General features: G+C 58.6%; 1 protein-coding gene and 1 long non-coding RNA gene across 51 annotated transcripts; one reads left to right on the forward strand and one right to left on the reverse strand.

Moving 5' to 3' along the window:
* Positions 1–227: 227 nt before the first annotated feature.
* On the reverse strand, positions 228–11,123 carry LOC128928310 (uncharacterized). Its single transcript, XR_008473180.2, has 2 exons — positions 9,975–11,123; positions 228–2,376 (listed from the first exon to the last, which is right to left on the reverse strand). It is a non-coding gene; the product is annotated as an uncharacterized LOC128928310 (long non-coding RNA).
* Positions 10,767–25,865, forward strand: MIB2 (MIB E3 ubiquitin protein ligase 2). Of its 50 annotated transcripts, none has more exons than XM_078329971.1 (22): positions 11,189–11,415; positions 11,848–11,954; positions 13,255–13,406; positions 14,141–14,205; positions 19,098–19,366; positions 19,440–19,611; positions 20,453–20,559; positions 20,647–20,859; positions 20,959–21,101; positions 21,200–21,325; positions 22,292–22,396; positions 22,478–22,640; positions 22,712–22,845; positions 22,923–23,071; positions 23,161–23,317; positions 23,399–23,559; positions 23,655–23,781; positions 23,862–24,095; positions 24,479–24,657; positions 24,734–24,915; positions 25,007–25,072; positions 25,475–25,865. In XM_078329971.1, the coding sequence occupies exons 5-22, from the start codon at positions 19,120–19,122 to the stop codon at positions 25,771–25,773; spliced, it is 2,964 nt and encodes a 987-aa protein (XP_078186097.1). In that variant the 5' UTR covers positions 11,189–11,415; positions 11,848–11,954; positions 13,255–13,406; positions 14,141–14,205; positions 19,098–19,119; the 3' UTR covers positions 25,774–25,865. The 50 variants fall into 50 exon arrangements, with proteins under 50 accessions (XP_035163227.1, XP_078186103.1, XP_078186125.1 ...); XM_078329976.1 differs by having other exon boundaries at positions 20,665–20,859; XM_078329986.1 differs by having other exon boundaries at positions 20,665–20,859; positions 21,218–21,325.
* The last annotated feature ends 386 nt before the right edge of the window (positions 25,866–26,251 follow it).

A 26,251-nucleotide genomic window follows, 5' to 3' on the forward strand; every position in this document is an offset into this window, starting at 1 on the left:
ATTAAGAACAAAAGTGGGGCTGGGTGCGGTGGCTCACACCTGTAATCCCAGCACTTTGGGAGGCCGGGTCGGGTGGATCACAAGGTCAGGAAATCGAGACCATCCTGGCCAACATGGTGAAACCCTGTCTGTATATTTAAAAATATATATATTAAAAATAGAAAAAAAAAAAAAAGTGGGTCTGGGGGGGGGCATCACTTGTAATGGAAGCAGCAAAGTCCCCGAGCTGAGGTTCTCCACAGTATTTATTGGTTACAATCACTCTGACCAGTCAGCAGATGGTGGGTGAAGCTGAGGTGATGGTGGGGAGGGGTGGCGTGACGGTGGACATTCCTCGGTGAATGGGAGCTGGCCCGTCATTCTAAACACTGCCGGCAGTAGTGGCTTTGTGGGAAACTTTGAAAAGCAGAAACGTGTGGTTATTCAGTCGGCCGTGTAGGTTGTATTCTAGGCGCAGCTGGAGGGAGTGAGTCTCACAAGGAGCCTGCAAGTCTGGTTGCTTTGTGATGCTACAAAAGGGGTTTGACGCCCTTGAGCACGTGATGCTCTGTATCAGAGTCAAGGTCACTCTGCACCAGGAACATGAGGCTTAGGGAAGTTTGCCTCCCCGGAGACCTGCCACAGTTTGCCACAGTTTACTGTTCCCACGACTTGTAACCGTTTCACGTGGCACTCTGTGAGCGCTCCCTCCAACGCCATTTCCCCAACAAGTCAGCATTTTTATTTCGAGCAGACCACAAGGCAGACTCAACCTGGTGGCTGTTTGGTTTTGAGCTTTGAATTCATTTGGTACCCCTCACAGGATCCTGACACCCCTATGTGCCCTGTTACTGTCTATGTAAGTGTGGGGGTCTTCTCTTTTCCTTCATGGCAACTGCTTCCTGTCTGGTTGATGAAATGCCAACGTGGAAGGGCTGGCCTACCAGCCAGAGCACAAGTGCTGCTCCTGTTGCTGGCACAGAACCCCATATTGGTCCCCAGCAAAACCACCGCTCATCCACGCGGGGATGGGCCACGGCCGACTGAATACCACCGCTCACCATGTGGGGACAGAAGAGGGCCAATCGAGTGGTTAGCTCTTGAAAAAGTTTAGGCCCACTACATCCCATGAGGTTTCCAAGAAATGTCAAATTCTACCCCTGCCATAAGAGACACAAGGTAAACGGCATTGAGGGCGGGAGGTCGAATGGTCCTGGGTGCTGTCTCATGGGGCTCCTGGCCTTTGGGTAAAGTAGTGTAAGAGGGCGAGACTTGTCCCCCAGGCTGTGGGGGGCTGGAGGAGAGCTACCATGAAGTTCGTGCCTGGCTGGTTGGCCCATTTGAGTGGGAATAGAACAATCTGGGCTTCTGGCCTGCCCATTGAACAAGAGTAACAGCTGCTTTTATTTAGGGTGTGAACGAAATACTTAATCCGTTCCAGCCAGGCATGTCCATCCTGATACCTGGTTTCCATGGCTAGTTTGCTTCACGCCCTTGACTTCTACTGTGGCTACTTTGGTTTTGTCATTGGGGATGAAGCAAGAAATCGTTTGATTGTGTGAGTTTGGGAAGGGGTAATGGGGGAAGATGGAGGGGGAGGAACGAAGAGTATTTCAAAGATGCCCATAGGGACCTTTTCAGGGACACCGGCTCCTACTAGGTCACAGAAGTGCTCTGAGGCAGGGTTAGGGTGGTGGAGGCAGGGACATTAATGGAGATAAGGACTAGGTTGCAATGGTGACACTGGCAATTAGAAGGGGTGGTTCCTTTGGTAAAGTGTAGATAGCGGTTTTTTGTTTGCTTTTTGAGACAGAGTCTTGCTCTTTTGCCCAGGCTGGAATGCAGTGGTGCCATCTTGGCTCCCTGCAACCTCCGCCTCCCAGGTTCAAGCGATTCTCCTGTTTCAGCCTCCCAAGAAGCTGGGATTACAGGCGCCTGCTACCACTCCTGGCTAATTTTTTGTATTTTTAGTAGAGGTGCAGTTTCACCATGTTAGCCAGGCTGGTCTCAAACTCCTGACCTCAAGTGATCCGCCTGCCTCAGCCTCCCAAAACGCTGGGATGACAGGCATGAGCCACCGTGCCAGTGAGAGACAGGGTTTTAGGGTGGCACAATCCTTCCAGGAGGTCCAGCCTGATAGGTGGCAATCCACAGAACATCTCCCCAAGTATAGCAAAACCCCCAACTTTGGACTTGTCCTCAAAGCGGGAATCTTTGTACTCCTTCGCTGCAAGAGTCAGGGGTGGTGTTGCTTTTCCTAGAGGGGAAGAGGAACTTCTCTGAAGACTGTAGCTGTCTCTGAGTTTGGAGATTCCCATTGGGCATGACAAGACAGGCATCGAATGTAACTGTTTGTGGGGGAGGGTGATCAGGTTACATTGATGATGTCTCAGGGAGCTAAAGGAAGAAGAAAAAGACAGATTAAACCTTTCTGAATGTTAGTTTGGAGGCTGTTGGTGCTGGAGTGATGGTCCATGACTTTGTAGGGGTGGGGCTGGTTTTACTCGAGTGTGTGTGGGGTCCATCCTTAGGTTGGTTTGCGCTTTCCCTCTTTCGAACTTTTGATAAGGATGAGATCTCCGGGCTGATGCTGGTGAACTGGGAATTCGAGGGGTGGAGTTTTCGCTAGGAGGCCTTCAGTCCTGAGGGAGGGAAGGGTGGAAGACAGACCAAATGCATAGTTTTTGAGAAACTGATCTTTTGTTTCAAATGTAGGAAGGTTAGTAGTGGAATTTAGATAAGGGAGACGGGAGAGCATCTCATAAGGGGACAGGCCAAGATCTTTTCCAGAGGCACTTCAGATTCTTAGTAAGGCAATGGGAAGGCATTCTGTCCATGGTAACTGGTTTTCCAAGGTTAACTTGGTGAGACGAATTCTTAGAGTTCGATTTATTCTTTCTGTCCTCCCTGATAAGGGTGGGTGCCAGGGAATGTGATATTCCCATCTTCTCAGGGCTTGGGTTAGCCCCTTAATGATGTGTGCACTGAAGTGGGCCCCATTGTCGGAATCAACGTTTGCTATTAGTCCAAACCTGAGGATGACACATTCCAACGCGGCTTTGACTAATGCCTGCTGTTATGCTTGGGAAGCGGGTGGTTCTATCCAGTGGGTGAGATGGTCTGCTATCCCTAGTAAATCTTAGGAGGGCCCACTGGGGGCCTTTCAGTCTAGTCAACTCGGACGCTTTGGAACGGCCTCAACCCTGCGTTTATTCTCCTGGGAGGCTGCCTCTTTAGGGTTTGCATATTCGTTTTTCTTCACACTCTGCAACCATCGCCACTTGCCTAGCGAGGGGCTCTATCAGCACACACCCACAGGCATCCACGGAGCTTGTACGGCTGAGGCAGCATGTCCTTCCATCTGTCAGCACCCACTTCCCCTTGGGCGCTCCTTAGCTTCTGTTTTCTTTAGTTTCTCTTGGTCTAGGCCGGGCGAGGTGGCTCATACCTGTAATCCCAGCACTTTGGGACGCCAAGGTGGGCAGATCACGAGGTCAGGAGTTCAAGACCAGCCTGATCAATATGGTGAAACCCCATCTCTTAAAAAAAGAGAAAAAAAGTTTATCTTGGTCTGCGTGGGAGAAGATGAGGATGGCAGCTGGAGCGGAGGACAAAAGGTTAGATGGAAAATGGGTGCCTCTTGGGAGGAGGCAGCTTGCCTGGTTACTTGGTCTGTGAGGTAATTTCCCCAGCTTCCAAAAGGTGGGTTCTTTTGGTGTCCTGGGACATGGACAACCACCATCTCTCCGGCAGCTTAAGGTTTTCTAGTACTTGCAGAATTAAGTCCTTGTGGACCACATGTTGGCCCTTACTATCATGAGGCCTCATTCTGTCCAGATCTTCCCAAAGGTATGGACTACTCTGAAGGCACACTTGGAGTCAATGTAAACAGTTCCTTCCTGATTCTACAGGGACTTTAAGGCTTGGTTTAACGCAAAGAGTTCGCATGTTTGGGCAGACCAGCCACTTGGCAGTCTTTCTGACTCTACCTGTGTAAGGGTTTCCTCATCCACGTGGAATACCCGTTGTGCCTTTTTTCTTCGGTGACCTGAGAGAAGGCGTCTAGAAAGAGGCGGCGCCCTGTTTGGAAGACGGATTCACTGAGACCCAGTCTGACTCTAGTTTGACAGGTGACCAGATCTAAGCATTTATGCTCAGCTTCTTCCTGGTTTGCATTTTCCATCAGAAAGCCGCAGGGTTGAGCGAATCCTTGGTGTTAGTATTCAGTTGTCCCTCTCTAATAAGAAAGCTTCATATTTTAAAATTATGGAGCCATCTCCCTGCCTTCTGATTCAGAATGGCTCTAACTTGATGGGGGCACTTGCGAGGTGGCTTCCCCAGAAGCTTATTTTCCTGCTTTCTTCTGTTAGCAAGGCAGTTGCTGCTACGGACTGGAAACAGTCGGGCCATCCACAGGTTACTGGGTCAATGAGTTTGGACAGAGAGGCTATGGGCTACTGCTGGTGCCCGTGTTTGGGCGAGGACCCCTAGGACCACTCCTTTTGCTTACGTTAATGAGATGGTGGAATGGCTCTTCTGAGGAGGGCAAGGCTGAAACAGGGCAGTCACAAGTAGGTGTTTTAATTTTTTTTTTTTTTTTAAAGACAGGGCTTCACCATGTTGGTCAGGCTGGTCTTGAACTCCTGACCTCAGGTGATCCACCTGCCTTGGCCTCCAAAGTGCTTGGATTACAGGCGTGAGCCACCACACCTGGCCTGGTGGATCTTTTACCTGTTGGATCTCAGATGGGGTCCAAAGGAGGCGGTACGGCCCTTGTTGAGTGAGTTTTTGATACAGGGGCTTTGTTTTTTAAGGCTAAGAGTCAATCCACAGATGACAATATCCAACCAATCCTAAGATTCTCCTGAGTTCCTGCTGGTTGTGTGGGATTCTATTGACAATGGTGTAAGGACTGGGAACCTTCGATTAATAGCCCGAGGTCTTACACTAGCCGGTATGACCCGTCTGGCTTCCTTATAGGCAATGTACTGTCAGAAGGACATACAGGATTCAAGGAGTCTGTCGTGGACAAGGCTTTCAATGATAGGTTTCAGCCCTATCCTGGCTTCCTAGGGACTAGGGTACTGTTTCCTTTTCACTACTTCCCTGGGAGTTTTTAATCTGACATGGATTGGAGGAACCCGTAGTTTTCCTCAAGTTCCTTCCTTTGACCATAGGTCAGGATGGATGTGTATATAAAACTTCTTACTCCTTTAAGGAAGTAAGGAGTTTTCCCTGATTAACACACAGACCTAGGCCTGCTCACCAGGCTTAAGGAAGGAAGGAACTTTCCCTGACTAATTAACACACAGGCCTAAGTCTAACCTTAACATTCAGTGCCTTCCTAATAAATTGGTTCCTGCTTCGGGAATTAACAAGAACTTAATAGTGATCCACTTATTCTTACATTTGACTTCTTTTTCCTCTAGAATTTCTCCCTGAATCCTTCCCTCTTAACTCCTGAGACAACAAGGTCTTCTGCTGAATGGGCTAAACCTGATGAAGAAAACAGGGAGTGTTGGGGATCCTCCCATGTGAGACTGCAAAGAAGGTGTTTACCTTATGGGAGGTTGACCCCAGAAGCAGAGAGAAGTAGAGATAGGGAAGTCGAGGACAGGAAAAAAGGAGAATCTAGCTAAAAGATAACCAGATGGGTGAAACCAGATGGCCCCCTGCATTCATGAGGAACAAACTTTTTTGCTACAAGAAACTTGCTTATAAGCACCAAAGATATTATCTTCCATAGCCACCTTTCACTTAGCTGTCAATTTATTGTATAGAATCGATGATTTAGCTACTTATTTTTCTCCTTACCATGACGTCAATCAGACCCTGAAAAGTATATATTTTTAGCCCTCAGATAATAAACTTGATGAGAGAGCAATGTCTCTTCATTCCTCCTGACCCCGCTTTCTGTCTCCTTTATTACTTCCAGCGTACTCCCCATTCAGGTTGGAACCCTCTTGCTGGTCAAGAGTTCCTGGCAGACGTGGCGCCCAAACGGAGAGGAGGGAGCTGCTCCTGAATCGACTGGGAAAGCAACTGTCTCTGATTTGGGTCCCGCCTTTAAGTGTTTCAAGGACTCTGGGTGGGAATCGAGATGGGAGACAAAGAGCCCATGACCCCCATTCTTCCTCGTGTCATGAGTGCAAGGACTTTCTTTTCCCTCTCCCACTTGAGATGCCTTCTTAGCACGTCCTGGCTTTCCACCCCTGAAACACCTGCTTTCCCTGCTCCCTGACTTGGGTTTCATCACTTCATTTCCCGTGCAGGGTCTGGCAGCCCGGCAGTTAGGAGGTTTACGAGTTCTACTTCCATGGGATCCCTGTTGAAGAGTTCTCTGCTGTAGGGTGGGCAGCATAATTTTTGCCTTTTGCTTCTGCTTTTCCTCAGTCCCTCCCTACATCTACCTTCTGGGCCTCTTGTAAAAGAGGAACTATCCTTCCAGTTTTCTAGCTCTTGTAATTTCTTTGCAATGTCTGGCCAACTACTGGTGACCAAGTGGAGCCTCAACAGCCCTGGTCCTAGTGGGTCCTCTATGTCCAAACCTGCCTATTTTCTTATCTGTTCCTTCAGTCTAAGAATTCCACAGGCCCTTCACCTTTCCCTAGTTGTACATTAAATGCTCAGGAAATATCTGGGGTTCGAGGAACTGACTCTGGAACCCCTTTCATTACCATGTCCCTGTGGTCTTGTGTTTTCTAGGTGGACCACAGTGTTGTTATCCCATTGAGGGTCCTGGGCTGGGCATTTATGCTCCACTGCAAGGACATTCTGAGCAGGGGGTGCTCCCACTCCCAGACTACCATAATGGCCCTGTGGGTCATGGGTCTTTTTTTTTTTTTTTTTAAAGACTAGTCAAGTGTAGTAGTGACAAGGGGGGAAAGAGTAGAACAAGGAGTTCGATCTGTAACTGACCGTAAACGATCAGTTGAGATAACTCACTGCTTTTGGACCAGCCTGAGCCACGGTTCTTTCCTCTCCTGAGAATACCTAGAAGACATCAGTTCAGCCCAAGTGTACAGTTGTAGCCCCAGAAATTGGTCAATTTGATCTACAGGTCCACAAGGGTCACCTAACAGTGGCTTCAGTTCCCTTTTCAGATTTCTAACCTGTGAACTTGTTAAGGGGACATTTACAAAACCAATACCCCCTCCTCCTAGGGGTACTTCCCTGAAGGGAAAAAGGGTTGGGGGAGACTTCTTGAGGAAGAGGGGAAAGGAGGGTTTTGAATGTCCCTTTAGCATTGTTCTATCTCCCCCTGGTGCTTTCCTGAGGAGGGGTGTGTCCGGGGCTGTCCAGTGGGACGTTAAGGCCCATGGGGCAGGGTTATGTGATATAGCTAGCCTAGAGTTAGAACCTGTACAATGCCATTTTATAAAGAGACAAGACCGTTTCCATTCTCCTCACAATGACTGCTAACCTTGGCTTCTGTAAACTGCTAATTTACCTTGCAAAATGCAAAGAGAGGTAAAGCTGCTTACTTTCTCTTATCTGTAACTGCCAGAATTGCTGGCCTCTGTTTACTGGTAATGGCCAGAGTAAGCACCCCCCCCTGCCGATAATTCCATTCTAGGGCCAAGTAACCCCTACCCAGACGATGTGTAAGCAAATGGTTATCTTAATTTCTGTAAATCTCTTAAATGTCAAGTAATCCCCTAGCCCTTGGAATGTCTGGAGCCCCCCCTCACCCTCGTCTCAGCCTAGGAGATGATTTAGTCTTTCATCCCATCTCCGCTCCTCACCCCCACTCCCAAGGTGGTTTTGTGGGTATAAAAAGGTCTTGTCACCCTTCTTTCTCTGCCACAGGTTGGAGAGAGGTGAGTCCTCTGTGGTCGCCAGCAATAAACCCTGCAATTTGGCATACTTTTGTCTTGGTGTTGACTTTCTATGCTTGGTCAGATACAACAGTTATATGGGGGTGGGACTGAGTTTTCAGCTTGGGCAGAGGAGGAGGTGGGGGAAGGGCTGACTGTTCAGTTTGGGGTGGAGGGGTAGGTGGGGGAAGGGCTGACTGTTCAGTTTGGGGTGGAGAGGTAGGTGGGGGAAGGGCTGTTCAGCTTGGGGTGGAGGGGTAGGTGGGGGAAGGGCTAACTGTTCAGCTTGGGGCGGAGGGGTAGGTGGGGGAAGGGCTGACTGTTCAGCTTGGGGCGGAGGGGTAGGTGGGGGAAGGGCTGACTGTTCAGCTTGGGGTGGAGGGGTAGGTGGGGGAAGGGCTGACTTCAGTTTGGGGTGGAGGGGTTGGTGGGGGAAGGTGGTCTGTGGGGGTTTTGTGTTTGGCTTTGCTTTTATCCCCTGAATTCCTTTAGGGGATAGAGAAGGACAGGCCCTTGTCTCCAACACAGAGCATAATCTATCTCCTCTTGAGAAACTGGACTTTTATCACTGACATACTGGGTCAGGAGTTGGCATATTCTGTCCTCGTCGGACCCCACTTTGGCCAAAAGACCAAAGGTCTGAGGATGGGTTCCTTAGTCCAAATAAAACAGCAATACTCCTTTCAGCACTACCTGCTGAGGGCTCTGTACAGCGTTGTTCTGGGTTCCCGTCGTAACTTAAAGGGAAACTTTCACAATGTCCGGAGCCCTTGATGCCCTTGAGTTCCTGGCAGCAGGAACTCATTTAGGTGGCACCAACCTTGACTTCCAGATGGAGCAGTATATCTATAAAAGGAAAAGTGATGGCATCTACATCACAAATCTGAAGAGGACCTGGGAGAAGCTTCTCCAGGCAGCTCATGCCATTGTTGCCATTGAAAACCCTGCTGATGTCAGTGTCATATCATCCAGGAATGGCCAAACGGCTGTGCTGGTTTGCTGCTGCCACTGGAGCCACTCCAATTGCTGCCGCTTTACTCCTGGAACCTTCACCAACCAGATCCAGGCAGCCTTCCGGGAGCCACGGCTGCTTGTGGTCACTGACCCCAGGGCTGACCACCAGCCTCTCACGGAGGAGTCTTATGTTAACCTAGCTACCATTGCTCTGTGTCACACAGATTCTCCTCTGCGCTATGTCAACATTGCCATCCCATGCAATAACGCAGGAGCTCACTCAGTGGGTCTGATGTGGTGGATGCAAGCTGAAGTTTGGCGCATGCATGGCACCATTTCCGTGAACACCCGTTAGGAGGTCATGCCTGATTGCTACTTCTAAAGAGATCCTGAAGAGACTGAAAAAGAAGAGCAGGATGCTGCTGAAAAGGCTGTGACCAAAGAGGAATTTCAGGGCAAAGGGACTGCTCCAGCTGAGTTCACTGCGGCTCAGCCTGAGGTTGCCGACTGGTCTGAAGGTGTGCAGGTGCCCTCTGTGCCTATCCAGCAGTTCCCTACTGAAGACTGGAGCGCCCAGCCTGCCACAGAAGACTGGACTGCAGCTCCCACTGCTCAGGCCACTGAATGGGTAGGAGCAACCACTGAATGGTCGTAAGCTGTTCTTGTGTGGGCTCTTAACATATAAGATTCATGGAAAATAAATATCAAGTTTCTTTAAAAAAAAAAAAAACAGTAATACTTTATCATTTGAAGTCTGTTCCTGTGTCTGGCCCTTTCATCAACCTTCCAGTATTTTAACATAAGGCCTAGGGGACTCATGTCAGGGAATTTCATTTTCTGCTTGGCCTTCTAGAGTCCCTATCTTACTTGGGGTATTTCCGGCCCTGGAGACTGGTGAGGCTCAATCCCTCGTGTTAGTGGTTTCTTGCACTCCCGTGTCCCGGAGGCTCAACCTCCTCTTTCCCACTGGAGGATTCTTGTGTGAGCACTCACTTTGTCCTCAATGGCCACTTCCCTCGCAGAAATTTTAGGCCCCTCTTAGCATTGGCGGGTCGTATAATCCCTCGACTGGAAAACCACCCTAAGCCATAGGAGGTGACCACGGAACCAAGTCTGGACTCCACACTGGCTTCGTGCCCAATGGTGCCTCTCACACACTTTCAACTTCCAGAGACCCTGACCACCAAGGAATACTTTGTCTGTCCCAATAGCGACGTTTCTTACCTTGATCTGTGCACAGTTATCTGGTCTCCTCGGAATTCTTAAGGATCCTTCCTACTGCCCACGTTGCTGAGAGTCTGGATTTATTCCTCACTTCCTCCGCTCCCGGGGCCACCACAACGAGGCAGAGGGGAGCCCCTCCGAAAGGAAAACAGGATTCCAGAGAAGCCCCCAAGATTTGCTGGAAACAAGTGCTCGGCGTACACAAAAGAAACCCGGACTTAGGAAATTCCCCAGCAAGGCGCCTTTACTTCTGCAGAAGGGAGAGGCTTGCGTCTGCTACAATCTCAAGAGTACACCGAACGAAAGGAGGCACAGTTTTCAATCCTAACCGGTGCGGTTTCCGCGTCCTTCCCCTGTTGCGGGGAGTTGCACCGCACAATCGAACTGATCCCGACTGGCTAAGGCTTAAACTTTTCCAAACAGGGTGAACGCGCGATTTGCGGTAATAAGAGGGGGTGGGATTGATTTACAACTTTTACGACTTATGACAGCAGAGTTGAGTCTTTGAAGAAGAAATTAGTCGTCCCAAATCTGCGTGACCCAAATCCCCGAACCCGCACCGCTCTGGTGGCGTCGGAAAGAAGTGGCGGCGGCGCTGTAAGCCTCGCCAGAGCCCGCGAGCGCGACATCGCTCCCGAGCCCCCGTCTCTACGGCAACCCAGGGCGTCTCCGAAACCGCCACTGCGCAGGCGCCCGGGGGCGAAGCCGCTTGGAACCCAGCTGCGCCACGAAGGGCAGGAGACGCTGTGGCGCCCGCGCAACGCACTTCCGGAGCTTGCCCCGCCCCTTCCCGCGGCGGGGCGTGGCCGCGGCGCGCCGTTGGGGGCGCGCCCTGGGTTTCTGCCATTCCGCCGTCCGTGTCCCCACCGTCTCCAGCCGCCGCCCTCTTCAATGCCCGGTGGCCCAGGAAGGCCTGGGAGCCTGAGGCTGTCCCTGAGTCGCTCCGGGTCACCGGCACCATGCGAGCCATTCTCTCGGCTGACGGTGCGTGCGGGCGAGGAGCTGCTCCCCTGCTTCTCCCCACCATCCACGAGTCCTACTTCACTCTGTCAGAACGCAGCACCGCCCCGGTCCAGCTCCCACTGACCTAGCCGCCCCGAACCGGCCTCGGTTCAGGGTCCGCGCGGGACGGGTTAGGGCTGCGCGCGCAGCGCCGCCGCGTGGCCTCCTGGGAGTTGTGGTCCGGCCGTCCGCGCGGGACTCCAGCTCCCGGCAGACCTCGCGCGGCTCGGAGTCCGCGGCGCTGGGGTCGGCGCCGGGGTCGCAGTCTGGGCCGGGTGGGCAGCGGCGGGCGCGGCGGGCGCTCGGCCTAGCCTGGCCCGGCCTTGCCGCCGCTGATCATTCGAGGCTGGTGGGTGGCCTCGCACGCCGGGACAGACCGAGACTGACTGGCCCGCAGCCCCGCGCCCCCGCTTGGAGCGGGCGGGACAGAAACTTCCGGGCAAGTGGGGGTCGGCGGGGCCTGCGTGGCCCTGGCAAGGTCTGGTAGCGAACGGGGCTGGGCGGCCTCCGCGAGCCACGGGCACGAATGACAGGGGGCGGGGCGCGCTCCGGGTGGGGGTGCCCGCCGTGCCCACCCCCGGCCCGCCCGTTCCCCAGCGCCGCCGCCCGTGCGCCTCCCGGAGCCTCGGCTGGGCCCTGACGTCTGCGAGCCGCGGCCGGTGGACCCCGGGCGCACGCAATTACGGGTCTGGCGCTGGTGTCTCCTGCGCACCCCACACCCTAGGGAGCTCATCCGCGCAGGCGGCAGCCCTGGGTGTCGCGGCCGTAGCCTGAGTGGACGTCGAGCCGGCGGGCAGCCCCGGGGGCAGACAGGCGACCGAGCCGCGGGTGGAGGTGCTAACTACATCTTGGCATCTCCCCTCGGCCACAGGGTTGGAAGCCCAGCGAGGCTAGAGGCTAGTCCCAAGGTCTCCAGGCATCAGGCCTGCAGCCCAAGAGTCTCAAGGCGGCCGGGCGGGCTACTGGACGGCCGGACAGGTGAGCTCTTGACCGTCCGCGGCCTGATCGTTTGCACGTGGTGCTTCCACCCTGGGGCTCCCTGGAAGCCACGTCAGAGGGGCTGTGTTTGTGTCTGAGCATGCATGTGAGTGGAGGGGAGTGGTGAGTATCCCGTGTCTCCCATCTGAGTTCTGAACCCACGGAGAAAATAAGCAGAGGTGCTAGACAGGCCCCTGATAGGCACTTGCAGGCTTGGGGCAGGAGCACCGGCGAGCCTGGCCCTTTCCGGAAGTTCCCCTCTCTCCCGTTTCCACCCTGGCCTGTTGCTTCACATGCAACAGGTGTCTGAATGTGGCTCTCTGCTGGCCGAGGGCAGCCCTGGGCAGTGAGTGGGGATGACACCCCAGCCTGCAGGGTGCTTGCAGGTCTCCACCCTGATGGGCAGGATTGGAGGTGGCCGCAGCGCTCCTGGGCGTTCCCCCAGTAGGTGTCTCCATGCTGGCCTCCCGTCTCAGCGCTTCATCCCACTCCTCGGTGGGCCTGGACTCCCTGGGGCACCCGGGATGTCCACCTGCGTTAGCTGGAGCTGCTCCATGGCCTGTGAAGTGCCACACATCGGCATTTCGGGGCCATGAGGCACTGCTGCAGCTGCCAGGAGGGCAGCCTCATGTCCAGTCCCAGCTCCACATCACTTTCTTCTTCTGAATAAAGGCAATTTGCTAACTTCCTTGCTAAATAGATTTTGGTTTTTATGGCTTTTAAAGCTTTTCCAATAAAGTATCTGCAATAAGGGAACACTTCTGCTACACAGACCCCAGACCCTCGGGTTGGGGCCCTGATTGATGGTTCAGAAATCCTCCTGTCCTCTGAGAGCTGTCAGTTTCTCCTGAAAAAGAGAAACCAGGCTGGGTGCGGGGCTCACGCCTGTAATTCCAGCACTTTGGGAGGCCGAGGTGGGCAAATCATGAGGTCAGGAATTCAAGACCAGCCTGACCAACATGGTGAAACCCCTTCTTTGTTTTGAAAAAAAAAAAGAAAAGAAACTAAAAGCAGTAGAACAGACCCAGTGGCCACTTGTGTGGTTAAGACGGTAAATGGCCCATCTCTACTAAAAATACAAAAATTAGCGGGGCCTTGTGGCACATGCCTGTAATCCCAGTTATTCAGGAAGCTGAGGCAGGAGAATCGCTTGAACCTGGGAGGCAGAGGTTGCAATGAGCCGAGATCACACCACTGCACTCCAATCTGGGTGACAAGAGTGAGACTCCATCTCAAAAGAAAAAAAAATACGGTAATGCTAAATGTGTGAAACTGCCTTTGAAAAACCCTTTTTCTGCAGACCGGCTTGCTGGCTGCCTGTGGGTTTGCTGTATTGTGTCGGTGGTAGCTTCTGGTTTCCAGCAGGAGAGCTGGTAGCTGAGGGAGTCTGTGACCCAGGAAGTAGCAATTAAGTGCCTGGGATGCTGGCTTGAGGCTGGTGTGTGCTCTAAGGTAAGTTCTGATTTGCCAAAGCACATCTGTTGCGAGTCTTCATGTCCTGACTTCCTCTGTCATTTTAAACATCGGGAGCAGTTGCCTGGGGTGGGGGTTCAGATGCCCACGGGGGGGCATGGCCTACGAACTCTGGGTAGATGGCAGAGTCCAGCATTTCTGGCAAAGGAAAAACATTTGGTAACTCTGAGTCAGTTTCTTACTGATATGATGATGCCCCTTGTGAGGCGGCACCCAGGAGCGGAAGCCTGGGCTGTGTTTACAAGAGAAAGAGCGTCAGCCCTGCAAGCATGTCCACAGCCACGTACACCTGGGGCTGTACAGCTGCCGCTCTCTGGTCTGCTGGGCAGGACTGTGCTTCCTGGAGCCCCTCCACCAGTGCTGGGCTGTGGCTGGGCTGTCTCTGGCTCATCTTTCTGGAGAGCCTGGGCTGGGTTGGCATGAGGGCAGGGCTAGCCTTGGGCATCTGCACTTCCCAGAGCAGCCTCTGGCCCAGAGCTGGCCCGCTGTGGGCAGGTGATCAGGGCTCACAGGTCCCACAGGTCCCCTCCTCTGTACCTGGAGCCTTGTGAGGTTAGAACAGAGAAACAGGGGTGGGCAGCCTAGAGGCTGCCTTCTCTCCAGGATGGGATGGATGCTGGGCAAGTCCCAGGTGCAGGCAGAGGGAGTGAGGGGCCCTTGGGGGAACATGTCCCAGAGGGTTTGGTCTCCAGGACTGCCCACCCCATTCCTAGCCCTAACCCGGCTTTCCTCACCTGCGCATCTCCGGGAATTCCTCACCTGGTCTGCATCGGGCGAGGTAAGCGCTGTCCCCAGATCCAAGCTGCTCCCAGGCTTGCCCAGAGGATGGGGCCTGTGACCAGTGCCCTCTTAGCTGGCTTGATCTGGCCCCATCCCAGACCTGGGAGCGCCTGTCCCATGGCCTGAGGAGGACAGGATGGTCAGGGAAGCCCCAGGGATGAGCCCTTTTGTCCACAAGCTTCCTTCTGAGATGGCCAGGCTGCCTGTACGACCCCACAGCCCCCAGCTCCCGTGAACAGTGGGGATGGGGCAGGCCCCTCTCTGGTGGACAGGATCTTCTAGCCCCTTAGCAGGTTTGCTCTGTCCCCTGTGAGAAGGGACCTCCCAGATGGAGGGGCATAAGTGTTGGGTCGTGGCTAGGGTGCTCCTCCTTCCTGGCTGTGGGGGTCTCAGCACTGCCTCCTAACCCTGCCGCACGCACACCAGGGAGGTCTTTAGAGGCAGGTACTGAGCCCCGGGGCTGGGGTGTCAGGAGCAGGGAGCCAGATGGTAGGTGGTCTTGGGTGACTGCTGGCCCTGGGGTGATAGTGAGGAAGGCAGGTGGGCAGATGCAGGAAGGAGCTGAGGAGAGAAAAGCTGCTGGCCTCCACAGAGGGTCTGGGATGCTGAGCTCTTGAGCCTGGGAGCCGCCTACATGTGGTCTGCCTCCATAGTGGCACCGCAGAAGGGTTGGCAGGCAGGCACAGGTGGAGGCCCCGCTCAGATGAGGCGGCTACGCCAGGGCAGTGCCATGCTGGACAAAGGGGCTGCCTTGGAAGCAGGGGAGGACATACCCCAGACCCTCGGGTTGGGGCCCTACAGAGGGGGTACTGGGGCTGCAGGCCCTGGGCTCACATCCAGCGCCAGGGGAGAGGTGGAGTGGGCGGGCACAACCGTCTCCCCTGCCGGGCTCCTCTGTACTCCTCTCCCTTGGGGGGCAGCCCTTGGCAAGTTGGGGGCTGGTTTCAGGCACAAGAAGTGAGGCCAGGGAGGAAGCCCTGCCCGTGTCTGGCTCAGTTGTGTCCCAACTCTGGTGGGCTCCCATGAGGGCAGCCTCTGGGAGGGTGGCACTTTGTGAGCCAGGGCTGGAGAGCTGGCTGGCTGTGCTAAAAATACAGGCTGTACTGCAGACAGGTGCTGTCTGGGCACCGGCCACCCTGTCTCAGGCTGATGGCCTTGGCAACCTACCCTGCTGCCCCCTGATGCGGGGGCCCACTGAGACTTGGTCTTGATTCCCAGAGGCTCCACCAGTGACCCACCCCCAGACATCTGTTCTCTGCCCATTCCCCCCAAGGGCAAGGCTGGGCACAGGGTACACTGGCTCGTCTTGTTGGAAAGGTCCAGTGGCATACAGCCGCAGTGAATCGGCCAGTGGGTCTCACAGACGTGGCCGCCAGCCTGGGCTGGCTGGCTGTGGCTGAGAGTCTGGGCTCGGAGACAGAGGGCACCTCCACCCCCCTCAAAGCAGAGGGATCACAGCGCCAGAGACAGCCCCCACCCCACAGCAGGAGGGTGACACTGTCCGCTTGCAGCATTGGCTTTTCCTGCCCCAAGTCCTTCATCTCAGTTGCCAGCCCCATCTCGGGTCTCGGCAGGTGGGTGTCCCCTGCTAGCAGAGACCTCCAGTCTGTTCTGCGGCTGCCTGTAGCGAGTCCACCTCTGGCTAAAGAGAGGGAGGAGGCCCCGGCCAGCATGACCCTGGCTGTGGCCAATTATGGTGGGCTCCTGGCAAGGAGGCTGCGTGTGGCTCTGGTGGAGGTGGACAGCTTGGCAGGGGGTGGGGCCTGCACCCCTAAGGAGCAGTGCCCCACCCATCCCCCCTGCAGGCAGACTGCCGAGTTGGCCTCCCCTGCCTGTGCCATTCTGTGGGGAAGGGCCCTGTGCAGAGGAGGCTGGAGTTGGGGAGTTCAGCCAGGCCAGGCCTCGGCCCTCTTGGGTGTGCCACGGGCAGAAGCTGAGGTCTGTGCATGGATCCCGGGAGCCGGAGCCGCCAAGAGCCTCCCCTGGCTGGTGGAAGAGCAGGCAGTGGGAAGCTGCTGGGGCAGGAGGGGTGACCTCCCTCCAGGGTATCCCCCAGTGGGGATGGGAGGGTCTGCAGAGGTCTGGAGAGTCAAGGGTCATGATCAGGGTGGGGCTGTGGAGCTGGGCTGGCCGGTGGACCTGTGACCACCTGGACCTGCTCTGGGTGAGGCACAGTCAGCGCTGGGCTGACCGGAAGTGGCCTTTGCTGGGTGGGTCCTCTGGACAAGGGGGCTGCTGCCATCACAGGAGCCTGGCACAGATTCTCTCGGCTTCTTGCGTTTTGTTACTCACTCAGCCATTTAGTCAAAGCTGAAGCTGGTAGGGGTCGGGCCCAGCACAGGAAGAGCACAGGCTGGGGCTGCCCTCAGAGGCCCCACTGAGGGGAATGGTGCCACAGGGGCCCATGGGAGGGCCTGGGTCACCCTGGGTGGTGGCTGGGCTCCTAGCTCTGTGGGGCCTTGGAGCACAGGGTGGGGCTGCTCTCTGCCACCTGTGGCAGCTGATGATGTGGAGGCCCAGCCAGGAGGCTGCAGGGGAGGGCAGAGCCAGCCACTTTACCTGATGGCTATGGAGACGCCCATAGGACCCTTCCCCTTATCTGGGGCTCACTGGTGACATAGGCAAAAGAAACCCCTCGTGCTGGAGCCTGCCCTGTCCCAGGCTTGGTGCACACCTTGGGAAGGTCTCAGAGGCTCCAGGTGAGGGAGGCAGTGTCACCCAACAGGTGAGGCCTCTGGACAGATAAGGCCATGCGGGTTTTCCCTGAAGCAGCAGAGCCCAGCTGCTGGGTGGGCTCCTTTTAGTCACTGACAGGGAAAGCTGTGCTTTTATTTTCTATTTTCTGTTTGAGACGGCGTCCCACTCTGTCGCCCCGGCTGGAGTGCAGTATCTCAATCTCGGACCACTGCAGCCTCTGCCTCCAAGGTTCAAGCGGTTCTCCTGCCTCAGCCTCTGAGTAGCTGGGACTGCAGGCATGCACCACCAAAACACAGCAGCTAATTTTTGTATTTTTACTAGAGACAGAGTTTTACCATGTTGGCCAGGTTGATCTTGAACTCCTGACCTCAGGTGATCCACTCGCCTCGGCCTCCCAAAGTGCTGGGATTACAGGTGTGAGCCACCATGCACGGCCAGGGAAAGCTGTGCTTTTAAAACAGCACCCATTCCTGTGGAAGCCCTAGTGGTCCTGGGTGGGGTGAGGAAGGAGAATTGCAGAGGCCAAGCTGGCCAGGTTTGTACCCCTGAGAATCAGGAGTCCTGCCTGTGTTCCGACTCACAGCTGGGCACGGATTGGGAGTGCAGCCCTGCAGGCAGAGCCCCTGCGCTGGACTCAATCTCTGGAGTGGGTCTGGGCTCCCCGCCGGGCCTCACTAGGGGGACAACCTGAGGGGCTCAGACCCCTGAGCCAGAGCAGCAGTGGGGGCTTTGCTGTGGGCCCTCCTCGTCACCCACCTGCAGGCTCCCCTGGGCCAGGATGCTTCCTGAACTGGCTGGGCTAGAGATGGAAGGTGCTGGACTGCATTTTGGTCCAGGTGGAGGGCTGGCGTGTGGACCTGGGCAGTGGAGGATGTCAGCCACATCTAGCCAGCCTCAGGTGCTGCTCCAGTTTCCCAGGACTGTGGTGTCTCTGCACCTTTGCCTCAGACAGTGCCCCTGGGCTGCCTCCTTTCCTGGCCGTGGGGTCCTAGTGGTTCAATGAGAAATGAGTGATGGTGGCCCTCCCCTCCCCTATCAGACAGGGCCTTACTCTCCTGGCGAGGCTGGAGTGCGGTGGTGCGATCACAGCCAGCTGCAGCCTCCACCTCCTGATTTTCCCTCTTAACTTCACGTCCACTCTTGTTAACGAGGCCGTGCTGCAGGCCGGCACGCTGGAGAGCAGCGGCCCACGATGACTCGTGTCTGAAGCGTGAGCTCTAGGGGTCAGCGCCCAGCCTGGGGATGAGCAGTCCTGGGCCTCGAGCCCTGTGGCTTCATCCCCAACTCCAGCAGCCTGGATTTGCACCTTTTATAACCGGAGCCACCTGGCATGGCTTTTGCATTTGGCTGCACCCCCTCCCCATCTGCTGGTGAGCTCCAGCCTGCGCTGTGTGCTGGGCGCGTCTGCTTGGTTGGGACTCAGCCCCGTGTCAGGACCCAGTGGCCCCTGAGGACCCAGGAACCTGCCTCTGCTTGAGTGTCCAGCCTGTTGTGAGTCCCTGGCATGGCCGGGGCCACTTTTCCAGAGAAGCTCCGTGGTACTTTATGGCTCGCCGTACTGTCCCTGATATGCAGGACCAAAGCGGGTGGCCCCTGGGAACAGTGTCTGGGAGAGATGCCTGCTTGTCTTGCATAGCACCTGCCACATTTACCATTTTTCTGTTGCGCTGTCTGACGTTTTCATGTGGGTCGTAAGAGCTCCTCACCCTGTGTGGACACCAGTTCTCTGAGGGTCATGTGCCACGGTGCCAGTTCACATGCTGCTGCCTATCCACCTGTGTGAGTGCCTTGGGGGACAGCAGCTCTTACTTTAGTGAAGTCCAACACAGTAATTGGCTGCGGGAAGAGATGGTGGTTTTCTTCAGAAAGCTTTATTTGTGTATTTACAATCCAAATGCATCACATTTCACACAAATACCTATTGACGGCCACTGTGTGCCGACCAGAGCAGACATTCAGGGAAGCCCCAGGGCCAGGATCCCTGATCCCAGGGGCCAGACTGCCCTGTGGGTCCCGTGCCAGGTTGGCACAGTGCCCACCTTCCCTATGGCCTCCTCACCACCTTCCTGAGCCCTAGGGCTTGCACCAGTCTGCCTGCCCCTTGGGGCCTCTTCTCCACTCTCCTGTGCAGCACTCTGTGAATGGGAGAGTGCCCTGTGGTGGTTAAAGTCTGAGAGTACCCTCTGCCCACAGGTCTCAAGCAGCCCCGCCCACCATGGACCCAGACCCCCAGGCGGGCGTGCAGGTCGGCATGCGAGTGGTGCGCGGTGTGGACTGGAAGTGGGGCCAGCAGGACGGCGGCGAGGGTGGCGTGGGCACGGTGGTGGAGCTTGGCCGCCACGGCAGCCCCTCCACACCCGACCGCACGGTGGTCGTGCAGTGGGACCAGGGCACGCGCACCAACTACCGTGCTGGCTACCAGGGTGCGCACGACCTGCTGCTGTACGACAACGCCCAGATCGGTGCGTGCCGCGGGCAGGTGTGATGGGCGGGGCCTGGGGTGGGAGCACCCCTGTGACCCCCTCCTGCCCCCAGGCGTCCGGCACCCCAACATCATCTGTGACTGCTGCAAGAAGCATGGGCTTCGGGGCATGCGCTGGAAGTGCCGCGTCTGCCTAGACTACGACCTCTGCACGCAGTGCTACATGCACAACAAGCACGAGCTCGCCCACGCCTTCGACCGCTACGAGACGGCCCACTCACGCCCGTGAGTCCCAGGCCCAGCCCCCTGTGGCGGGCACCAGGCCTTGCCTCGGGGGCCTTGGACGCCCACCTGGGCCTCAGCCTCCAGGGAGGGCGCTGTCTCCTACCCACTCCCAAGCCACGGCCTTAAGCAGTGGTGCCATGGACAGGCGCGCAGAGCCAGGTACAGGCGGGGCACTGAGGGTGGCCAGCTTGTGGCTCCACAGGGAGCAATGGCCATCAGGCAGCCAGCGTCCCCCATGGAGGCACGAGACCTCCGGCAGGACGGCAGGATGGCTCGTGTTTGGAGCAGCCCCTGGGCTGGCTTGGAGGCTGCAGTGCTGTTCTCCAAGGGCATTGGCCTTGGAGAGTCTGGCCTGTGTGGGGCAAGGGCAGCCAGAGGCGCCTCCCCATCCCTTGCCTTGTCACCCTCTCTTCTTTGGCCCTCACTGTACATGGAGGGAGCTGTGGTCTGGATCTTGGCTGCCTGCAGGGCCTGTGTGTGGAGTGCGGCTGGCCAGGCCTTTTTTCCTCATGCCTCCCTTCCCACATGCTGAGCCCACTCTGGGCTAGGCTGTGCCCTGGCTCACTAGGAGGCAGCAGGCAGGAACGATTGCACCCAGAATTCTTGCTGAGGGTGGGCCTGGCCGCCTTAGCCTGGCATCAGGGAGTCCCTGGAGGGACATGGTCCGCAGGTTCACTCCGGGCCCCTGAGCCCAGGGGCATCCCCTTGCAGCCTGTGGAGGGCGCTGACCTGCTGGGGCTGGGAGCTGGGACCCATCTTGCGGAGCCTAGCAAGCTGGGTGGGCAGGGGCCCACTCCACTGTGCCGCGCTCTCAGGTGGCTCAGGACATGCTCTCTTGCAGTGTCACACTGAGTCCCCGCCAGGGCCTCCCGAGGATCCCACTCAGGGGCATCTTCCAGGGAGCAAAGGTGGTGCGAGGCCCCGACTGGGAGTGGGGCTCACAGGATGGTAAGTTGAGGCAGAGGGGACAGGGAGGTGGGGGCTGGGCTGTGGCTGGCTATAGCTCAGCCTGAAGGCACAGCCTTAGCCTGCCAGCGGGGACTCTTTCCCCAGGAGGAGAAGGGAAGCCAGGCCGTGTGGTGGACATCCGTGGCTGGGATGTGGAGACAGGCCGGAGTGTGGCCAGCGTGACGTGGGCTGACGGTACCACCAACGTGTACCGTGTGGGCCACAAGGGCAAGGTGGACCTCAGGTGTGTGGGCGACGCAGCAGGCGGCTTCTACTACAAGGACCACCTCCCAAGGCTCGGTATGGGGCTGTCCCACTGACCCCATCAGCCTCCTGCCCTGGCTGAAGTCCTGGAGGGAGGGGCTGTTGTCTGAGGCCTGGCCCACCACCCTCCCCCAGGCAAGCCGGCCCCGTTGCAGCGCAGGGTGAGTGCTGATGGCCAGCCCTTCCAGCACGGGGATAAAGTCAAGTGTCTGCTGGACACTGATGTCCTGCGGGAGATGCAGGAAGGCCACGGCGGCTGGAATCCCAGGATGGCAGAGGTGAGCTGCCCCACCGCGGAGCCCTGTGTGCCCTGCCTGCCCAGCCCTCTGGCCCCCAGCCCCTTCCTCCCCAAGTGTCCAGCCTGACCCAGCCACAGTTCCATGACCCGCCACAGTTTATCGGACAGACGGGCACCGTGCACCGCATCACGGACCGCGGGGACGTGCGTGTACAGTTCAACCATGAGACCCGCTGGACCTTCCACCCTGGGGCGCTCACCAAGGTGCCTGGGGGACTGGGCTGCGCCCCATCTGTTCACTTCTGTAACCCTTTCACTTGCACTCTTGGCCTTATGAGGACAGGAAGGACTAGGGTACCAGCCACACCCATGAGTCCTCAGCCCTGAAGGAAGGGGAGGAACTAATGGGTGGAGTAGAGGAGAAGCGGGGTCGGGTGTGAAGGAACCCAGAGGATGGTGTGTCTCTGGGAGCTGTTTGGCTGGAGTGGGCAGGGCAGGGCCTCCCTCCGTTCCTGGACACCAGGAAGGCAGCACAGCTCGTTGGGAGGGAGGCAGCTGGGCTGCCTAACATGCCCGTTTGGTGCCATCAGGTGGCCGATGGGGGTGGCTGGTTAGGACCGGGAGGTGAATGCTTGGCCTAGGGTGGAGGGAACCAAGGGAGGAGGAGATGGTGAGGGCCACTTGGGAAGCAGGATGGCAGGGTGGGGCTGGAGGTGGCGGCAGTGGCATCTTGGACGGCCCTGGAAGGGGCAGGCCTGGGGGTCAGAGCTTAGCTCTGGGTCTGGGATCCAGGACACACGGGTACCTTCAAGAAGGAGCCAAAGGGACTCACAAGACAGGCTTGTAGAGTAGGTTCCCAGCAGAGGGGGGCTCAGGTGGGGTGGAGTGGGCCTGTCCTGCACCCTGCAGTCCTGGGGCCCTGCCCCCACACTGACTTACGGGTCCTGGCCATGCTGCCTGCTGCTGGCCAGTGCATGGTGCCCCAGGGCTTCACACCTGCCCGGAGCTGGCTTCTGTCGGCCTGGATGCTAATCCCATGGCTCTGGGCTGGGGAAAAATCTTGGGCACCTGGGGCTCTTGTCCAACCAGAGCCTCTGGTGGTCCTTGGGGTCGGACCTGGGGCTGCCTCAGGCCTGCCTGTCTCATTAAGCTCTGAGGGTTGCCCTCCCGCTCTGAGCCTGGCCAGCGACACACAGCTGGGGGCCCCTCATGCCCCTCTCTGTCGCTCAGCACCACTCCTTCTGGGTGGGCGACGTGGTACGGGTCATCGACGACCTTGACACAGTGAAGCGACTACAGGCTGGCCACGGCGAGTGGACGGACGACATGGCCCCCGTGAGTCCCCCTGCCGCCCCCGCTGCTAGGCCACTGCCCCCCACACCTGCAACCTTCTGTGACCCCCACCTCTGCCCCCAGGCCCTGGGCCGCGTCGGGAAAGTGGTGAAAGTGTTTGGAGATGGGAACCTGCGTGTGGCGGTCGGTGGTCAGCGGTGGACCTTCAGCCCCTCCTGCCTCGTGGCCTACCGGCCGGAGGAGGACACCAACCTGGACGTGGCCGAGCGCGCCCGGGAGAACAAAAGTGCGGCCCAGCTCACGGCCGGTGGGAGGTGGGGCCGCCCTGGACACTGCTAACATCAGCCCTGCCCCCAGGCTCGCTGAGCGTGGCCCTGGACAAGCTTCGGGCCCAGAAGAGTGACCCGGAGCACCCGGGAAGGCTGGTGGTGGAGGTGGCGCTGGGGAACGCAGCCCGGGCTCTGGACCTGGTGCGGAGGCGCCCAGAGCAGGCAAGCTCCTGCCCCCGTCCTCCTGCACCGGCCAGAGGGCAGAGGGCCAGGGACTTACCTGCTGGCTTTCCTGGCAGGTGGACACCAAGAACCAAGGCAGGACTGCCCTGCAGGTGGCCGCCTACCTGGGCCAGGTGGAGTTGGTGCGGCTGCTGCTACAGGCCAGGGCGGGCGTGGACCTGCCGGATGATGAAGGCAACACTGCGCTGCACTATGCGGCCCTGGGGTAAGGCCTGGGAGGGGTCCGGAGGAGCTGTGCCTGGGTGTCTGGCCGGTGGGCATAGTGCCGTCCCCTGCTCACTTCCTCTCCCCCAGGAACCAGCCTGAGGCCGCCAGGGTGCTCCTGAACGCTGGGTGCCGGGTGGACGCCATCAACAGCACACAGAGCACAGCGCTGCACGTGGCCGTGCAGAGGGGCTTCCTGGAGGTGGTGCGGACCCTGTGCGGGCGCGGCTGTGATGTCAACCTGCCTGTGAGTGCCAGCCCCTGCGTACCCTGGCCCTTGACCCAAACGGAAGTTCCCCCCAGGTGACCGGTGACTCCACCCCGGCAGGACGCCCACTCAGACACGCCCCTGCACTCTGCCATCTCGGCGGGCACTGGTGCCAGTGGCATTGTCGAGGTCCTCACCGAGGTGCCCAGCATCGACGTCACCGCCACCAACAGCCAGGGCTTCACCCTTCTGCACCATGCCTCCCTCAAGGGCCACGTACTGTGAGTGTGGGCTGGGCACGCCGCTGTCGCCAGTCTCCTGCCGTGCTGCCCTGGGGACAGCACCATGTCCCAGACCGACCTTCCTGCTCCCACAGAGCTGTGAGGAAGATTCTGGCTCGGGCGCGGCAGCTGGTGGACGCCAAGAAGGAGGACGGCTTCACGGCGCTGCACCTGGCAGCCCTCAACAACCACCGCGAGGTGGCCCAGATTCTCATCCGGGAGGTGCGCGGTACTGGCTGGCCCAAGGTGGGGAGCAGGAGGCCCGCGGTCCCGGGGCTGAGCCAGTGCCCACCCCTCCCCAGGGCCGCTGTGACGTGAATGTGCGTAACCGGAAGCTGCAGTCCCCCCTGCACCTAGCGGTGCAGCAGGCCCACGTGGGGCTGGTGCCGCTGCTGGTGGACGCCGGTTGCAGTGTCAACGCCGAGGACGAGGAGGGGGACACAGCCTTGCACGTGGCGCTGCAGCGTCAGCAGCTGCTACCCCTGGTGGCGGATGGGGCCGGGGGGGACCCAGGGCCCTTGCAGCTGCTGTCCAGGGTGAGGAATTGCGACGCGGGGCACTGGAGAGGCTTTCGTGGTGCTGGCTGCAGGCGGGGGGGCGGGGCCTGAGCCACTGTCCACCTTCCCCTCCAGCGGCGGCCCAGTGAGCCAGGAGTTCCAGGGGTGCAGCGGCCAGAAGCCAAGTCCTGTGTGATCCTTCAGCGTGCACCCCGGAGCAGCCTGGGAGACGGGGTGGTGCTCGTGGGTGGGGAGAGGACGGGGTTAGGGTCTCAGCTCACCCAGCAGGGCGCCCCTCCTGTCTGTCCCACCCGGGTTCCCGGAACGGGTGCCCCTGCCTTCTATTTGAGATCTGGAGCGCCCTTTGCTGGGGCTGCCGGGTGCGGGAACCCGCCCTTACCGGCGTCTGTTCTGCCGCCCAGCTACAGGCCTCGGGCCTCCCGGGCAGCTCCGAGCTGACGGTGGGCACGGCGGTTGCCTGCTTCCTGGCGCTGGAAGGCGCCGATGTGAGTTACACCAACCACCGCGGCCGGAGCCCGCTGGACCTGGCCGCCGAGGGCCGTGTGCTCAAGGCCCTGCAGGGCTGCGCCCAGCGCTTCCGGTGAGCCCGCGGGCGGCTAAAGGGGGGGGCCCCCGCGGCCTCTGAGCCCTGCTCAAGCCGCCTCCTCCCTCTGCAGGGAGCGGCAGGCGGGAGGGGGCGCGGCCCCGGGCACCAGGCACGCGCTCGGGACCCCCAACACCGTGACTAACCTGCACGTGGGCGCCGCGCCGGGGCCCGAGGCCGCCGAATGCCTGGTGTGCTCCGAGCTGGCGCTGCTGGTGCTCTTCTCACCGTGTCAGCACCGCACGGTGTGCGAGGGTGAGTGGAGGGTGGAGTATTGAGGGTGGAGGGTGCCAGGTCGGGGGTCGGGGCAGTGCGGCCCTAGCCCACCGCGCACTTCCTTCGGCAGAGTGCGCGCGCAGGATGAAGAAGTGCATCAGGTGCCAGGTGGTCGTCAGCAAGAAACTGCGCCCAGGTGGGTGAGGCTCGGTGCCCCAAAGGGGCCTCCTGCTCCTGTTGGCGACCCGGGGTCCTTCTAGCCCCGGCCCCACCCATATTTCTACTTGCCCTTCCCCAGGTCACGCCCCACCCTCCCAAGACTCACACCCTGCCCCCCAGCCCCACCTCCAGGTAACACCCTACTCCCCGAAACACACCCCAGCCTCGCTGGATATTAGTTCCTCCCAGGTCACACCCCATCCATAGCACGGCCTCCATATCACACCCGCCCCAGGTCACACCCCACCTGCAGCCCTGACTCCGCCCCACCACCTCAAGCCCCACGCCCAGGGTTCACATCCAGCCCGCAGGCGGCCCCAGCCCTGCCTCCAGGTCACACCCACCTGCAGATCGCAACCCGCACCCGCTCCCCTTCCAGGTCAACCCGTCCCAGATGACACTCCACCCCGGGTCCCCGCTGCCCCCGGGCTCCCAGCTCACACCCGCCCCCCACCCTGCAGACGGCTCCGAGGTGGTGAGCGCAGCCCCTACCCCCGGCCCGCCGCGCCAGCTGGTGGAGGAGCTGCAGAGCCGCTACCGGCAGATGGAGGAGCGCATCACCTGCCCCATCTGCATCGACAGCCACATCCGCCTCGTGTTCCAGTGCGGCCATGGCGCATGCGCTCCCTGCGGCGCCGCGCTCAGCGCCTGCCCGATCTGCCGCCAGCCCATCCGTGACCGCATCCAGATCTTCGTGTGAGCCGCGCGCTCGCCGCGCCCGAGCTGCCTTCGCGAGCCCCCGCCGTGTGTTTTATAAAAAGATTCTCCGACGTTGCCTCTGTTGTCTGCCTGGGGGGGCCGGGCGCCTCTGGGGTCCTCCCCTGGGGACACGCGGGCGAGCCTCGGGGACCTCCCCTTCCCTCGGGGTCCGCCCTGCCCACCCCCGGCTCTCAGATCCAGATTCCTGCCCAGACTGCGGCCTCCAGGCCGGGACTCCCTCGGGCGCGGGCGCAGCCGCCACCCAGGCGCCCGCGTTCGCCCCCGGGCCCGTCCCCCTCTCTCTTGCGTCTTGGGGGCGGCTGCAGGGATCGCCCTCTGACCTAGTGACCCCAACGCTCCCCAGGACCCCAAATCCCTGTGGGGTCCTGGCCCAGGAGGGATTTGGGGTCGTCCCAGGCAGGTCTGGGAGCCCAGAGCCGGGAAGGGCGCCCGCAGG

Source organism: Callithrix jacchus, chromosome 7, assembly GCF_049354715.1.
Source record: "Callithrix jacchus isolate 240 chromosome 7, calJac240_pri, whole genome shotgun sequence".
NCBI lineage: Eukaryota > Metazoa > Chordata > Mammalia > Primates > Cebidae > Callithrix > Callithrix jacchus.

Excerpts from the sequence above, each read along its gene's own strand:
- MIB2 (XM_035307336.3), top strand. The coding sequence starts at position 19,120 with ATGGACCCAGACCCCCAGGCGGGCGTGCAGGTCGGCATGCGAGTGGTG. Across the intron at positions 19,367-19,439 it reads GTACGACAACGCCCAGATCG|GCGTCCGGCACCCCAACATC; the intron begins GTGCGTGCCGCG and ends TCCTGCCCCCAG. Across the intron at positions 22,641-22,711 it reads GCGCGCCCGGGAGAACAAAA|GCTCGCTGAGCGTGGCCCTG; the intron begins GTGCGGCCCAGC and ends CCCTGCCCCCAG.